A 15,632-nucleotide genomic window follows, 5' to 3' on the forward strand; every position below is an offset into this window, starting at 1 on the left:
AGTCAAGCGTCCTTGAAAAGTCAGTTCTAGCTTCTGGTTATATTGTGGACTCTTGATTGGTTCTCTTGCCTCCCGGAGCGTCATCTTTATTAAAGAGGCTCGGAACTGGAGATCTTTGGACCAGTCTGTCTCCTCTGCCCGCGGTGCCCTTCCCTGTCCTCTGGGGCTGGTTGTCCCCATCCTTCCTCAAGACTGGATTCACCGTCTTCCGTGTGAAGAACTCCCTCATACGTAAACAAATGCACTGGGGTTTACGAACAGAAACTAAAACGAACTGTTCCTCTGGGGGCTGCGTCTCGTTTGGCCCCGTTGCCTTTACCCCCACATTCTTGACATGAGAACAGTCAGGTGCATCTACCGAAGACCAGCGATTACCTGCCCGCTGACCTGCTGTCCTGTGTCAGAGTGTTTCCCCAACAGAAACGTGTTCGCCAAAAGGCACGTACCAGGATGTTCCTCAAAGCAGGGTGTGTAACAGCCCCAGACTGGAAACGACCCTCCAAGAGGAGACGGGGGCCTGTACCCACAACGGGGTTCGATGCAGCAGTGCAGACGAACGACCCATGACTACACACAGCCACACGGGGGGAGGCTGAGTGAAGGACGCAGACGCAGAAGGGTGAGCACCCAGCCAGCTGCGTGAGTCCGCGTGTCGGGTGTCGCGACCGTGGTCACCTGCATGGGGCAGAGGTGTTCCCTGACGTGTCAGCGGTGGTGAGAAGGGACGCCCGGGCGGGTGGCTTCCTGTTCCCACCTGCCTCTGCTAAACAGATAAATGTCCATAAACACTGACATTCTCCCACCCAGAATTACCCCTCCCAGGACCAGCGTGGGGGTTATTAATTCCAGCCTTTTGTAAAAGGACACGAAAATCGGCTTTGGGGAATGGTGTTTCCCGGAATCCGTTTTCTTTGGACTTCTCTCTTGGTCTCGGAGATGTGGGCCCTTTTCATCTTTGGAAGATGAAAGTCTTGGTTAATGCCCGGGAGCTCTCTTAGCCGGTGGGGTGCTGGAGTGCAGAGGTCAGTGCAGAAAAAGCTAGATTCCTAGGCTCTGGGTTCCCTTTGGAAAGCTTTTCTGTATGGACAAAGGGAGATAACAACTCTAGGCAGTTATTTCAAAACCCAGGTCTTGGGTAATCAAGAATGGTGACGTGACAAGGAAATGTGAAGACGTATTTACTCCCTCAAAGTACATGCATTTCTCTGCTTTCGCGGCGAGAGCTGAACCGTCTTGAGCCCTGAGATCGAAATGGTGTAGATTCTGTGCTGTGGGGTGACTGCTGTGTAAAATGGAAGCCTTGGAAATGCGAGATTGGGAGTTTGGGTTGGACTTTGAATTATTAAGTGCTCTTTTTTGGGGGGGCGGGGGGAGGAATGACTGTTCTTTCTTTGATAAATCACAAAGTTATTTCTAAAACCCACGATGCCGTGGTCTTAGGAAGCACAGGAGGTCCACGTGGTTTCTGCTGCTCATTGCCCTGAAATAATTAGCGAGGGCAATTTGCTCAGAAAGCCGCCGAAAAGGGCCTGCAAATGTTTGCAACAAATGTAGCCGGAAGCTCGGTGCTGTGTTTGCAACAAATGTAGCCGGACGCTCGGTGCCACCCGAAAGGGCCTGCAAATGTTCGCAACAAATGTAGCCGGACGCTCGGTGCCTGTATCCTTTTAACAAAAGAAACCGTATAACCCTGATCGCTTCACTGTCCTCACAGGTAAGATGCATTTTTATCTTAGACGTTTAAAAGGTTTTGTGTGCACCTGCTGCCTAGATTGAGCCTTGTGATTATGCATCAGTCTTTTCTCTCCTTGTTTGGGGGTGACTTTAGTGATGGCACCTGTGTTCGTGTCGTGCTTATTCGCACATGTCTTTAGTGTTCGGTCTAACCGCGCTCTTTTTCAAATACAGTTGTCAGGTACCCACACGCGCATAAGGCTCCTTCTGCACCGACCGTCGTTCCCGCGGCTCATTGTTTGAGAGGCCCAGGACGTGAATTGGTTCCGTGTGCCCAGCATTGCTGTTGGGTGCCGACTCTGGACAGCTCAGCGAGAAGGGGCCGTTCTCATTATTATCCCCGGGGCAAGGGGAGGCATGCAGAGGTTAGGGAACGCGGTCAAGACCACACAGCTGACAGACACAGCTGAGATTTGAGCTGAGCTCACCTGGTTCCAGAGTGGGCTTCCGGAGGCCAGCCACTCACTTCACTTGTAATCTTGGGCAAGTCCCCGAGCCTCCGGTTCCTCATCTGGAAAATGGGGATCCACCCTGCCTCACCAGAGTCGATCAGATAGATGATGCTGGAAAGTGCCCAGAGCTGGTGCTTCGTGAATACTGCTTTTTGTGTGTGTGTGTGTGCTTCTGGGTTCTTCAGGCATCTTTGCTGCAAGCTGGGGGTTCGGCACCCACGTTCTCTGGGGGAGGACAGAGGCTGATGGTTGGAGATGGAGACTTGATCTGTGCAGTCTGTCGGCATGAGGGGAGGGAGGGGGGCTGTGGAATGCGCCTCTCATAGTCCACAGCCGCATGGGATTTAAATAGGACTCTGTAAGGGGACATTTCAGGGGCGCCTGGGTGGCTCAGTCGGTTGAGCGTCTGACTTCGGCTCAGGTCATGATCTCACGGTCCGTGAGTTCGAGCCCCGCGTTGGGCTCTGTGCTGACAGCTCGGAGCCCGGAGCCTGCTTCGGATTCTGTGTCTCCCTCTCTCTCTCTCTGCCTCTCCCCCACTCGCATTCTGTCTCTCTCTCTCAAAATAAATAAACAAGCTTTTAAAAAAAAAAAGATAGAGGGGCGTCTGGGTGGCTCAGTCGGTTGAGCATCCGACTTCGGCTCAGGTCATGATCTCGCGGTTCGTGGGTTCAAGGCCCGCGTCGGGCTCTGTGCTGACAGCTCGGGGCCTGGAGCCTGCTTCCGATTCTGTCTCTGTCTCTGCCCCTCCTCCCTCCCCCTGCTTGCATACTCACATGCACTCTTTCTCTCAAATATAAATAGACATTAACCACCCCCCCCCCCAAAATAAACACTCCTGCTTATGAGAATTCGGTTACTTAACTCTCACAACAACCCCCGAAGGAGGACTATTGTCCTTATTTTTAGGTGAGGAAATCGAGGTCCAGAGAGATGACTTGGTACCTCGTGCAAGCCAGCTCCTTAGCGGCAGAGCCCGGATTTGAACGCAAGCCTGAGCTCCCATGAACCCGAGTCTGTCCAGGGTCCCTGGGACGGCTGGGTCTGTGCCCCAGTCTCCCCAGCGGGTTGATGGAGAGTCGTTGCTGGCGCTCAAGGCAACCATAGGGTCTGTGGCTGCGGCCCCACCCCCACCCCCACCCCCACCCCAGCTGCACCAGGTCAGCGGGAACGGGCAGGTGGCACCTGGGGGGCCCGGCAGTGGGCCGGCTGGGACGCTGAGCCACGAGCGTGAGAGCCAGCTACTAACGAGCGTTCGGTGCCCGTGTGCTTTCTTCCTTTCTAGTGGAGCACGACAAAGAGTTCTTCCACCCACGTTACCACCACCGGGAGTTCCGGTTTGATCTTTCCAAGATCCCAGAAGGGGAAGCCGTGACCGCAGCCGAATTCCGCATCTACAAGGACTACATCCGGGAACGCTTCGATAATGAGACGTTCCGGATCAGCGTTTACCAGGTGCTTCAGGAGCACTTGGGCAGGTGGGTGCTGTGACGGGTCCCCGGGAGGCGTCCTGAGCTTCCCTCAGTGGCAGAGGAAGACGGGGGTGGCGGCCAGGGGACGGGGCCAGTTTGGGGCAGGGGGCAGTCACGGCTGCTTCCGTCACGGGTCACCAGCCGTGTGCCAGGCCCCCTCCACGGGATGTATTTTTTCTTTTTTTTTAAAAAATTTTTTTCAACGTTTTTTATTTATTTTTGGGACAGAGAGAGACAGAGCATGAACGGGGGAGGGGCAGAGAGAGAGGGAGACACAGAATCGGAAATAGGCTCCAGGCTCCGAGCCATCAGCCCAGAGCCTGACGCGGGGCTTGAACTCACGGACCGCGAGATCGTGACCTGGCTGAAGTCGGACGCTTAACCGACTGCGCCACCCAGGCGCCCCAGGGACTGGAATGTATTTTTTCAAGAAAGTTTATGGTGTATGTCGCTGTGTCTTAAAACTAGCCCCTGTCAGCAAATTGAGTTAGGAATCGGAGACAGCCAGGTGAGCCGCGTGGGTATTTATGGGGGGGTCTGGGTCTGGCATGCGTTCATGGGCACCGAGGGGACGGGGGTAGGGAAGAGGGAGAAACATTTTGGGGGGAGGCCTACCCTGTGCCTCACTGCGAACCCCAGCCCATGATGTCAGGCAAGCAATGAAGGTGGCCGTTTGTAATAAAATGTTAGGGGAGCAGAACCTAAGTAACCAGGCAGAGAGAGACCTGAGCCTTCGGAGAATCACGAAGTCAGGAACCAAAATGTTGCATTGATTTAGTTTTGAGGTCTCCCGGGGGGTAAGAAGGCTGAGAGATGGGCTGGAGCGTCGAACAAGGACATAATGGGCTCCCGAGGTGGATGTGACCCAGGCGGTGACACCCAGCGGTTGGCTTTCAAGATATCTCAGGCTGGCAGACTTTTATCGTCTTTTATCGTCGCCCGATGCCATTTCGTCAGTAACTAATGGAGGAATTCATGGCGCCTCCTGATGGACAGCCCTTATTCGCATGTGCAGCGGGAATGGGGACCTGTCACCACGCTAGGGACCTGGGAACCATCACCACCTCCCCAAGCACCGCCATGTCAGGGGTCGTCTTACACACTAAGAAAACCGAACTCTTCTCTCTTATTTCCACTGGTTTGCATGTGTAACCTCGTTCCGCGTGCATCATAGCCCTCCGGGATGGGGACTCCTCAGGGACGTGGGCAGAATGAAGAGCTGAGAGCAAAGGGTGTGCCATTTCCCCCCACCACCCAGAGAGAAAGTGGCCAAATTAGGGCTTGAGCCGGGGGGGTATACAGAAAGTGTTTCTTTTGAAGATACAGGTTTGAGTAGCTAAGATGCGCGGACGTCATAAAATTCAGACACAAGAAAAGCAACGAACGTGAACATCGAAGCTCCCGCCCAGCTCTGAGTCCCAGGGGCCCGTCTCTCAGGCAGCCTCAAGTTCAGTGCCGTGAGCTTCCTTGAATCCGCAAACGTGTGTGTGCGAGAGTGTGTGTCTTTCCAGGGGGCGTCTCTTCATATTCTCCCTCCTGTACCTTGCTTTCTTCGCCTCACAGCAAGCCTTAGGCGATCCCGGGTGGGTTCACACAGAACGTCCTTTTTCTCTTTGTCACCATGCCGTGAGGGACTTAGCCAGCTTCCTGCATGTGCGTGGTGGGTTCCCCACCTCTCTGTGTTACAGGCGGACGACACATTTTTTTCAGGGACGCATTATTTCACGTCCGTCGTGTCTGTCAGATACGGCTCTAGAAACAGATTTGTGCGGTCCGAGGGTACACGCATCGGCAACTGATAGGTTTTGCTGAACGGCGGTCCTCGGAGGTCATGTCCGTTTATACCAACCACGTAGGAGAGGAGGCCTGTTTCCCAAGCGCTCAGGACGCCGTCTCTCATCGAACTGTTTGGTCTCTGTCAGTCTGCCGGGCGACAAGTGGTATCTCAGTGTGGACGAAACTTGCACTTTAGAGCCCCCACTGGGACGCAGTGCCCTACACGCCGTCCTGGAGGGGACGGTACCAGAAAGGGACGTGGTGTGGCGTGGGGGAGCTGGCACCCGGTCCTGGCAGTCGCCTCCGAATCTGACTGTGGACACTCAGGTGCCCCAGGTAACCCTGACGGCCTGTGCCCTGGCCCCCAGACTCATAGGAAGAAGCGTGGCGTTCATTCTGGGGGTGCGACACACGTTCGCTCCGTTCGCTCACAGATTGCCCCAGGACTCTTGAACAAAACCAGATGTTTGACTTTTCTCGTGAAGGCTGATGAGCTGGAGGCGAGGCAGAGGCCGTTGGTCGAGAGCAGTCTGTTGCCCCCTTGTGCAGAAACCCCGAGTGAGCCCGGCTCGCTCCCCAGCCCTCCTGGCAGGCCCCCCACACCTGCCCCAGAAATCTCCATCAAGAGGCTTAACCTCCGGAGTGTGGCTGCTCCGAGCGGGTCTGGCTGAACGCATCCGCGAGGGTTGGCGGCTGGCACCTGTGCTGCTCTTTCTCCGGTCCCCGTGCAGGAGCGCGGTGGCCCTTCCCTGGCTGCCGGTCCCCGGGGGTTCTGACCGGGATGCCGCCCCTTCTCGTGAGCGGGAACCTGCTCCAGCCCTGCCGGCTCGCACCCTCCGGTGCTGGGCTTGGTGCCAGGGGTGTCGTCACCCGCCGGTCCCTGCACTGCTGGGGGACGCTGGAGGCTGAGAGCGGCAAGCCCGGCTTGACGGGCACGGGACCTCCTTCGTGGAGGCGCGAGGCCCCTGCACTTGGACAGAGACGCGTGAGCCCAGCGATTTGTTGCTTCCACCGCCTTGAGCGTCCAGGTGCCGGCCTCAGAACTGGACTGTGGGGACGAGCAAGCTCAGATCACGAGGGCAGGGCCCATCTGAATGGTGGCTGAGGAGTGACCTAGGTTTCTGGGGTGTCCCGACAGAGTACTGCGAGGACAGTAGAGAAGTGCTCAGTGCCGGAGGCTAGACGTCTGAAGTCAAGGCAGGGCCGTGCTCCCTCGGAAGCCTTTGGGGGGTGGTGGGGGGCCCTTCCCGCCTCTGCCAGCTTCCGGGGGTGGCTCTCCACTGTCGGTGCCCTTGGCTTCCAGCTGCGTCCGTTCCCTCTACCCTGTTGCCACGTGGCTCTGCCCCTTCACGTGACACTGTGTGTGTGTGTCTCTCTCTCAGAAGGAAACCAGTCATCTCAAATTAGGGGCCCGCCTTCCTCCAGTATGACCTCATCTTACTCCACGGAGGGTCTGCAAGGACCCCCTTTCCAAACAAGGTCACACTCCTAGGTCCCGGGGGGAGGACGTGAGCAGATACAGTCCTCCCCGCGACGGGGTAGAGAAGGTGGATGGGAAACAAACGGGCCGCGTGGCCTGGCAGAGTGCTAGTGGTCATTGACGGCCTTGCTGAGCTGGGGATGTTCGAGTGACAGGAAGGATCTGGCCACGGGGAGTGGGAGAGAGCGGGGAGAGTGTCTCAGGGGAACTGCAAAGGCCGTGGTCCTAAGTGAGGGACACGTGTGGGTCGTGGGGAGGACAGAGGGACAAGATGCTGCCCGGGCAGGGTGAGCCACTCAGTCCTCGCTTAATGGAACACGAGCCCTGGCCTCCCGTCCCCCCGGCTGCCAGCAGCTGCTCCCCTCTCAGCAGGTGCCTGTCTCAACCTGCTGGCACCGTGGGCACTTGTCCCATCCCGGATTGAGGCTGCTGCCCCCTCGACCCTGGCTTAGCTCTGTGGAGTGGCTCCAGAGGCCCCAGGGGAGGGGAGAAGGCCCACATCGCTGTGGTTGGATGAGGGATGGGTGGGACGGCTGTCCGTGGCTCTCTAGCGGGGGGCCCGGGTGGGCATGGCAGGTTGCCCCCGATGAGCAGCTTGGCCACAGGCAATCTGTGAGGCTATGAGCCTTGCTTTGGGTCCCCGACTCTGGGGGCGCTTGGCTTGCTGGGAGACCAAGTCCCTTATCAGCAAACGTTTGAGTACCTGCTGTGTGCCGTGCACCGGTGGGAGTAACCAGACCCACGTCCCTGCCCGCTAGGAGCTCACGATACAGCAGAGGAGATAACATGACAGGTGCAAAGTACCAAATAGGCGGGCAGTGGAGTGATAGGCGTGGGGAAGCGGGGGTGGGGGGAGGCGGGGGAAGCGAATGCTATCTTTAGATTTCTAAATTTCCTTTCCGTACCTGAGACGAGACGAGAGCTCCATTCTCCAGAAGTTAAAAGGTTAAAAAAATTTTTTTAAAAATTATTTATATCTTTTTCTGGGTGGGTTGTTTCGTTTTTTTTTTTTTTTTTAATACAGGAGCAAAATGATTCTGTTGTGTAATTCCCCAGGTAGGATGGCCCGGCTAGTAAGACTGTGGGTTCAAATACCAACACTATCTACCAGTAACCCTTGGGGCCTCAGTTTCTTCCTCTGTACAATGGCGATAGTAATTGCATGTACCTCCCAGGGTTGTGGTGAGGATAAAGTGGGTTAACATGCTTATTTATTTATTTATTTATTTATTTATTTATTTATTGAGACAGAGGGAGATAGAGCGTGAGTGGGGGAGGGGCAGAGAGAGGGGGAGACACAGAATCCCAAGCAGGCTCCAGGGTCCGAGCTGTCAGCACCGAGCCTGACACGGGGCTCGAACCCACGAACCGCGAGATCATGACCTGAGCCAACGTCGGACGCTTAACCGACTGAGCCACCCAGGCGCCCCGACATACTTATTTAGAACATAGTAAGTGCTCAATAAAGGGTCACTGGGTTTAGATCATCACTACTGCCACCACCATCACCACCTTCTTCACTACGATCACCGTTGTCACAGGGTGACACAGAGAGACCCTCAGAAGAAAACGGGAGCTCCCGGTTTTGGCTGCAGCACTGCTCCCCCCCACCCCCCCGCCGAATCTCTTAGCTTCGAGGTCTCTGATGGCGATGAAGGCCTGAGCTTGTGTGGAGGCGGGGCCCCTGTTGGCGTTTCCCCAGCTCTGCCGGTGGGGTGGGGTTGGGGACACGCATCGTCTTCAAGAGCTGATCCCCAGAGGAGCCCAGGTCCTGCCCCTGCCACCCCGCCGTGTGGCCAGCCTGCCCCCTCTGCTGAGGGGTCTGTGGCTTTGCTGCCACCAGCCGCCCAGCTGCGTGGAGCTGGGCCATCTGGCTCCCTGGCGAGCCTCTGCCGGGGCTCCAGGGAGGCCCCGGGGTGCCGGGGATTAGCTGGCTTTGGGTTAGCCTCAGCGTCTCTCCCCTCGTGGCAGCCACTTTCCACCAAGTCCTCTTGATCTCTCGGAATCCAGATTAAATTCCGATAATGAGCCGAGCTGGAGGCCTTCCATAGCCGTCGGGCCCTGCTTGCAGCTGGAGAGGCCGCCGGAGCCGCCATTGGCGGCCTGCGGGATGAGTGGGGGCTGAGGGGCAGGCCTGGGGACGGGGGCCTTGGCTCCAGTGGCTTTGCCGGGGGAACTGGGGGGCCCAGGGATCGGGGCCTGCCCTCCTTTTCCAAGCCTCAGGCTGGACCGGCTGGGACCCGGCTCTCCGGAGCTGGATTCGCGTCCGTGTGGAGGTCGCACGACTGAACCAGTTTCATTCCCGAACGCTGGACTGGGCCTTTCCATCCTGACCCCCTCCCAGCCCTCCCTGCAGAGGCCCCGGCTCGCGCCCCCCCCCCCCCCCCCAGCCCGTGCCGCCTCACCTGTGCGGGACACAGGTGCTCTGTGAGACACGCCCTTGGGGGACCACAGGCCTGCCGGGGACGGCAGCGCCTATTCGAAGGGGGTCAGTGACTGCCAAGGTCGAGATGGTGTTGGCAGCCATTGAAAACTGTCCCTCAGTCAGTCTCAGGGACTCGGGGTGCCGGGGGAGGGACCTCAGAGCGGTCCCCGAGGCCAAGGTTGGATCGGCCGCAGCCTGAGCCACCGAGGAGGAAGGAGCTGTCCCCGTGACGGGCTGGAGTGGGGACCGAGGGGCTGCTCGCCGAGGCGGCTGGCGGGCGAGCGGAGGGAAGAGGCGAGCCTGTGTCCCTGTGCTGCCAGATGGGGGCCTTGGGCACGCTTCCCCCCCGCCCCGGCCCTCCCCGGGGACCCCCAGGGCTCCCGGCTGCCATCAAGGAGGGGGCATCCTGTCTCCTCAGCGGTGCCCTCACCCCTCCCAGAACCCTCAGACCTGCCACGGCTCTTACCTGTTCGTCTCGAGAGGGGAGCCCCGTAGCATTCTTGCCCGTAACAGTTCAGTGACCAGGCTCCCAGGATCTGGTGAAAACGTGGTCGAGTCTGCCCTTTGCGGGGGCAGGGTGAGGGGGGGCTGACCTTGTGCATTTCTGACAAGCTCCCAGGGGATGCCCTCGTGTTTTCCATCCGTGGGAAGCAGGGACAAGCTGCCTGCCTGCTGGGGGCAGAGACTGTCTTACTGGGGGAGCATCGGCGGTGGCAGGGCGCGGGGTGCCGGACCCTCCCCCAGTCTCCCTCGTGTTAAAGGTTCAGGACTTGGGAGCTAGGCTCTGACGTTTACCTGATTTTGAGTTGAGCATGTCTGGGCAGACGGATATGGTCACCCACCAGAGCACATCCCCACCTGTGTTCTAGGTTTGTCATCATTTGGTGCTTTCCGGATGTGACTGCGTGTGCTGGGCCTTTTAGCTTCATCGTGTCCCTTGGAAAAGATCCTAGGAAAACTTACTATCCCCATTTCCCAGGTATAGAGACTTCCTCAGAGAGAGGGCGTAACTTACCTGAGGTCACACAGCTAGGACGGGGCAGAGTTGGGACTTGAACTTGGGTCTCCGAGATTCCAGGGCTCACGTTCTCGGCCGTGGTGGCACCTTGGAACCACCGTGGTGGTTCTCGCTGGTACTGATTCCCTCACGTGATTGGGATCCCCGAGCTCTGGTTCTCACCCTGGGCTGGGGGTGAGGATCACCTTGGGGTGGGGGGGTGGGGGGCTTTTACAACTCCGGATACATCAGAGTCCCGAGGGTCGAGGCTGGGCATGTTTTTACAGCTTCCAGGCTGTGGGCAGGTGGCGAGAGCGCCCTTCTCTCTGGTCTGTGAGCCGTCGTATATGCCTGAGAGATGGAAGGGGACCGATTCCCTCCAGTCCGGGCCTCCGTGTTCCCTTTTGCCTGGTCTTTCAACGATGACTGTTTTTCTTCACAGGACCGAACCCGAGTGCCGTCCAGACCCCGCTTCACAGTCTCAGCGGCACAGGCGAGGGGCTGGCTGAGGGTGGGGAGCCCTTCAGGCTCTGGCTCCAGAGGCTTCCGGAAGCTTCCGGAGCCTTTCTGCTGCTCCTCAAGGCCTACGTGCCTGGTTCCCCGTCTCCTGGCTTGCGCCTCCTTCCACTACACCTCAGCCCCAGGGCGTGAGCTCTGGTTTTGAGCTGCTTTTACAGAAGTTGCCGATTCAGCTCCCCAGTGGAATCTTCAGAGGGCAGGGAAGGAGCAGCTGGCTGCCTGGGCACCCACCGGCTGTTCCGGAAGGTCAGGGGAGAGCATGCCCGGGGCGGTCTGGTCAAGGACACCTTGGCAGGTCTCCTTGCTGCCTTTCTGGAATCCCAGCCCGGAGCTGCCTCAGCGGGAACCAGGTCCCCCGATGCCTCTCGGTCCCCCTTGGGGTCCTCTCCCGTGTCCAGAGGGACCGCTCTGGAAAAAGCCCGCATTTGGGGAAAACCCGCCGGGTGGAGATGGCCGGCGCCGTGTCCAGTCCAGTTAGCGCCATCGGCGTCCTGCCCCGCGGGCTGACGCTGGCGGGCCTTGGTGGTTTTTCTGATCTTTGGGCCTTTGTTTCCTTCCATAATTCATCCCAAGCCTGGCTTGGTGGGGAAGCGATGGTGACAGTTTCCGTCGGTCACATGCTCGCAACAGATCCGGTCAGGGCTCAGCAAAGCGCCCGCGTCCTCTCTTACTTCGCACGATGACCTCGAGACGTCCGTGTTCTCCCGCTTGGTGGATGAGGTCGCTGGGGCGCAGAGTGGTCACATGAGCCTCCCAAGGTCACACGCTAGAGGCGGAAGTCAAAACCAGGCAGTGGAGGTAAAACTCGGCACACTGGAGCCCCACCTCGAGAATCCCCACGGACTCGGTCCTGGTGTCACCTTGATCCTGACACTGACTTGCTCCCCGCCCTTGCTGTTCCCTTGAGGATCGGCGGGACCTCGGATGAGCCACTTCATCCACTTCATGGGGGTGCAGACTCCCGTCCCGCTCCCCCCCCCAGGGGTTCGGGGGCTGTGGGGAAGTGCAGCGGGGTGACAAGTAGGGCTCCCAAGGTGACTGGAAGGGTCTGGCCGCCTTTCTGTGAGGGGACACGAGCGATCCCAGCAAGGGGCACTTGAGAGGCGCCTCCTACCCATCCGCCCCAGTCTGATCGCTCCAGGTGGGCCTAACACTTGGCGGCTAAGGTCACGGTGAGCACGGGTCCCCTTGCCTGTGGGCAAGGGCTTCTGCTGGGCACACCTGCATCGATTTGGCCGGTGCCTTCCATTTCGCCCACCCCTTCTTTTTTTTTTTTTTAAGTTTACTTATTTATTTCGGGGGGGGGGGGGTGGGGGGAGGAGGGGCAGAAAGAGGGAGAGACACAGAAGCCCAAGCAGGTTCTGCACTGACAGCTCAGAGCCTGACACGGGGCTCGAACTCACAAACCTTGAGATCATGACCTGAGCCGAAACCAAGAGGTGGACGCTCAACCGACCGAGCCCCCACCCCCACCCCCCAGGTGCCCCCTGGCCCTCCCCTTCTTGAGAACGCCCCTCTGAACGGAGAGAAGAGACGGCCACCTTCTTGAACAGCGATGATGACAAAGCTAGCTTCCTTGAGTACTTGCCAGGCGGCAGTCTGTGGTCCTTCGCATCACACCCCCTGAGGGAGGTACCACCAGGCAGCTCGGCTCACAGACCAGGACACTGAGGCACGGTGCCGGGTTAGGGAGTAAGGAAAGGAAGCTTGCATTTATTTGCCTTTAGTCCCATCGGGTTTTCTTCCTTGGCCGGCAGGTACGCATTTTCCTTTTCCTACACGGCAGTCCTAGGAGTTGGGCAGTGGTGGGGAAATCCGGTTTCCTGCACGAGGAAACTGAGGCAGAGAAGACAAAAGACCTGGCCGGCTTATTCCACAAATCTGCGTAGTGAAGAGGGAAAGAACTTGGGCCGGCGGGGGGTGGGGGGAGAGGGGAGGCGGCTCATGGACCCTGGCCGAGCCTCACCGGAGATCTGAGTGCCAGCTGCTGAGACGGTGGCAGTTGCCCAACAGCAGGGGCGGGGACAGGTGCCTCGAGAGGGCAGGGGTTTGCTTTATTTGGCCCATTGTCCTGTTCTTCGCGCCTGGAGTCTGACACAGAGCCGGCGCTCTGTACAACCTGTGTGTGTGATTGCGTGACGGAGCATCCGGCCTTCTGGGGCGTGGGCTTCCCGAATCCCGGGACCACGGCCGCCTGTTGCCTCGAGGTAGTCCCAGCACCTGAGCGGTCACCGGTGTGGAAACGCACGCCAACGGTTACCTGTTGGCTGAGCGAGTGCCCGCCGAGGAGCCCTAGTCCAGCCTCAGACCGGTCCGTCCCGGCGTGTTCTCTCTTCCGGAACTGAAACCTGAGAACGTCTTGTTTGCACTCTCTCTTCGGCATCTGAGCCCAATTTCCAAAAAGTGAAAATTGCCCATAATTATAATACTTTTCGATCTTAGGGACGTTTCCCTGTGATGATTATAATTATATTATTTAGAGCTGTGTGCCAGTGGGTACCCAAGGGTGGGTCGGATCTCGTCTGCAAACAGGGGACATGTCAGCGTGGGTGCCGCGGCCCTGGGTTTCCTACCCTGGAATGAATTTGGAGAGGATGGCTTTCGCATTGGGGGCTGGCTGTATCACTTGATCTGGAGCTTTAATTCCAAAAGCACTTCATACTTGGACCTCTGCTCGCCTATAGGAGCCTGTTTTTCCAAATGTATTAACATCTGTGTTTCATATCAGGGCCTGTAATTGCTTTAGCCTTTTTGGCAGGAGACAAAGAGAATTAATATTTTTCAATGTGGTCGTGAGCAGTCATCTGTAGCTGGGAAGAAAAGAACCCAGTGAGGACCGGGAAGGCAGGCTTACCGGGAAGATCATGTTTTAAAGGCGTCAACCGCGCTTGTGGAAGTCCTCGGTTATTTCAAGTTCATGGCGGCAGGTAGCCATCCGGGCAAATGCTCAGGGTTCCTCCACACCCTGGGTCTCCCTTCCTCTGTCTTCTTGCCAGCCTGTCAGCACCATTTTCTTCTTTTCCCCTCACGATGCCCTTGGCTTTCCATCCTGCCGCTCCCAGGATGGCGGAAGGAAAGCAGACAGCCGGCCTGCACTCCCCCTCCTGCCCCTCCGGCATCCGAGGCAGGCATTGCTAATGGATCGCGGCACGCCCTCCAGCCTGATCCTCGGCACAGGCCTTCGCTTCGCGGAGCGGCCGAGTGATCAGCCGCGGAGGGAAGCCGGCCGGCCCCCGGTCTCGGGTCCGGTTTCCTGGAAGCTCACCCCGACACGAGAGTTACGGGTGAAAGTGAGTAATTAGAAAACGTTTCCGGCACGGAGAAGTGGGCGGGCAAAGGCTGGCCGCCAGGCGCCCTGAAGTCTCCGTGGCGGGACTGTGGCTCCCTCCGCCTGCAGGGGCTCCTGGAGACAGAGGTGCAGAGCTCTGCAGGTGTTGAGGCCTCCAGGTCCGTCAGTAGGGGTTAAGGGCGAGCGTCGCAGGCTTGGCAAGCCTGACCTGCCGTGGACTCAGTGCGCATCACCGTGTGAGGGTGGGTCGGGCCGTCCGGGGCCCTGCGGGCCTCCTGGCCTCTACCCGGGAGATGGCGCCACCAAGTTTCAACAACCCCAAACGTGTCCAGACGTCGTCATATGCCCCCTGGGGGCAGAATGGCCCCCGAATGAGAAGCGCCCGGAGTGGAGCAGGGGGAGGTCGGTCCCCAGGCACTTCCATTCTAGATGTTGGTCGGCCAAGGGCATGCTGGCGTGGGGGAGGGGAAGCTCATTGCCTCAGCGGAGCCTCCGTGGAGGATCTGAGATGCTGGGGTGCTGGACCAGCCCCAAGGGGTGCTGCTGGCTCTGACCCACGCTCGGAATACGAATTCTTCACCACCTCTGCCTTGTTCTTACTTTCCGGTTCATCTTGCTTACCGCCGTCTGCCCGTTAAAATACTGCTTAGCCCCTGCCATGCCCCTGCTCACAGGCTTGTATCCTTCCACAGTCAGGGACGATGAGGCCCAAACCAAGGTGGCATCAGAACCACCTGGGAGCACATTTAAAGAGGAAAACAGAGGGGCACCTGGGTGGCTCAGCCAGTGAAAGGTCAGACTTCAACTGGGGTCATGATCTCGCCGCTCGTGGGTTGGAGTCCAGTCGGGCTCTGTGCTGACAGCTCAGGACCTGGAACCTGCTTCGGATTCTGTGTCTCCCTCTTCCTCTGCCCCTTCCCTGTCTCTCCTTCAAAAATAAACATATTTTTTTAAAAAAGTTTTTTAAAAAAGAGGAAAATAGAGATTACCATTTTTTTTTTAAGTTTAATTTATTTATTTTGAGAGAGAGAGGCAGAGACAGAGGGACAGAAAATTCCAAGCAGGCTCCGTGCTGTTAGTGCGGAGCCTGATGCGGCCCAGGGGCTCCATCCCACGACTGGGAGATCATGACCTGAACCAAGCAGGGACTGGAAGTCTTCGTTTGTATTCTGCTTTTTAGAAGTTTTATTTCAGAGCTGTTTTCGGTTCCCTGCAAAACTGAGGGGAAGGGACAGAAGTTTCCTCTATGCCCCCTGGCCCCACACATGTCCAGCCTCTCCCGTTATCAACATCCCCAGCCAGAGTGGGACGCTTGTGACATTGGATGAACCTACTTGGACACATCATAATCACCCCAAGTGTGCTGTTTGCACTAGGGGTCACCGATGCTGGTGCACATTCTCTGGGCTTGGATAAATGTACAATGACTTGTGTCCACCCTTATACTGTCATACTGAACGTGTTCACTGCCCTAAAAATGCTCTGTGC

The 15,632-nt window shown here is 57.9% G+C and overlaps 1 protein-coding gene across 1 annotated transcript in view; it reads left to right on the forward strand.

The window, feature by feature from the left end:
* Positions 1-15,632, forward strand: part of BMP7 (bone morphogenetic protein 7) — a 92,544-nt gene that overhangs the window by 27,291 nt on the left and 49,621 nt on the right. Inside the window, exon 2 of the mRNA XM_047854104.1 lies at positions 3,472-3,664. Within this exon, the coding sequence (XP_047710060.1) occupies positions 3,472-3,664 (193 nt within the window). The remainder of the gene's footprint in view (positions 1-3,471; positions 3,665-15,632) is intronic.

This window comes from Prionailurus viverrinus, chromosome A3 (genome assembly GCF_022837055.1).
Source record: "Prionailurus viverrinus isolate Anna chromosome A3, UM_Priviv_1.0, whole genome shotgun sequence".
Classification (NCBI taxonomy): domain Eukaryota; kingdom Metazoa; phylum Chordata; class Mammalia; order Carnivora; family Felidae; genus Prionailurus; species Prionailurus viverrinus.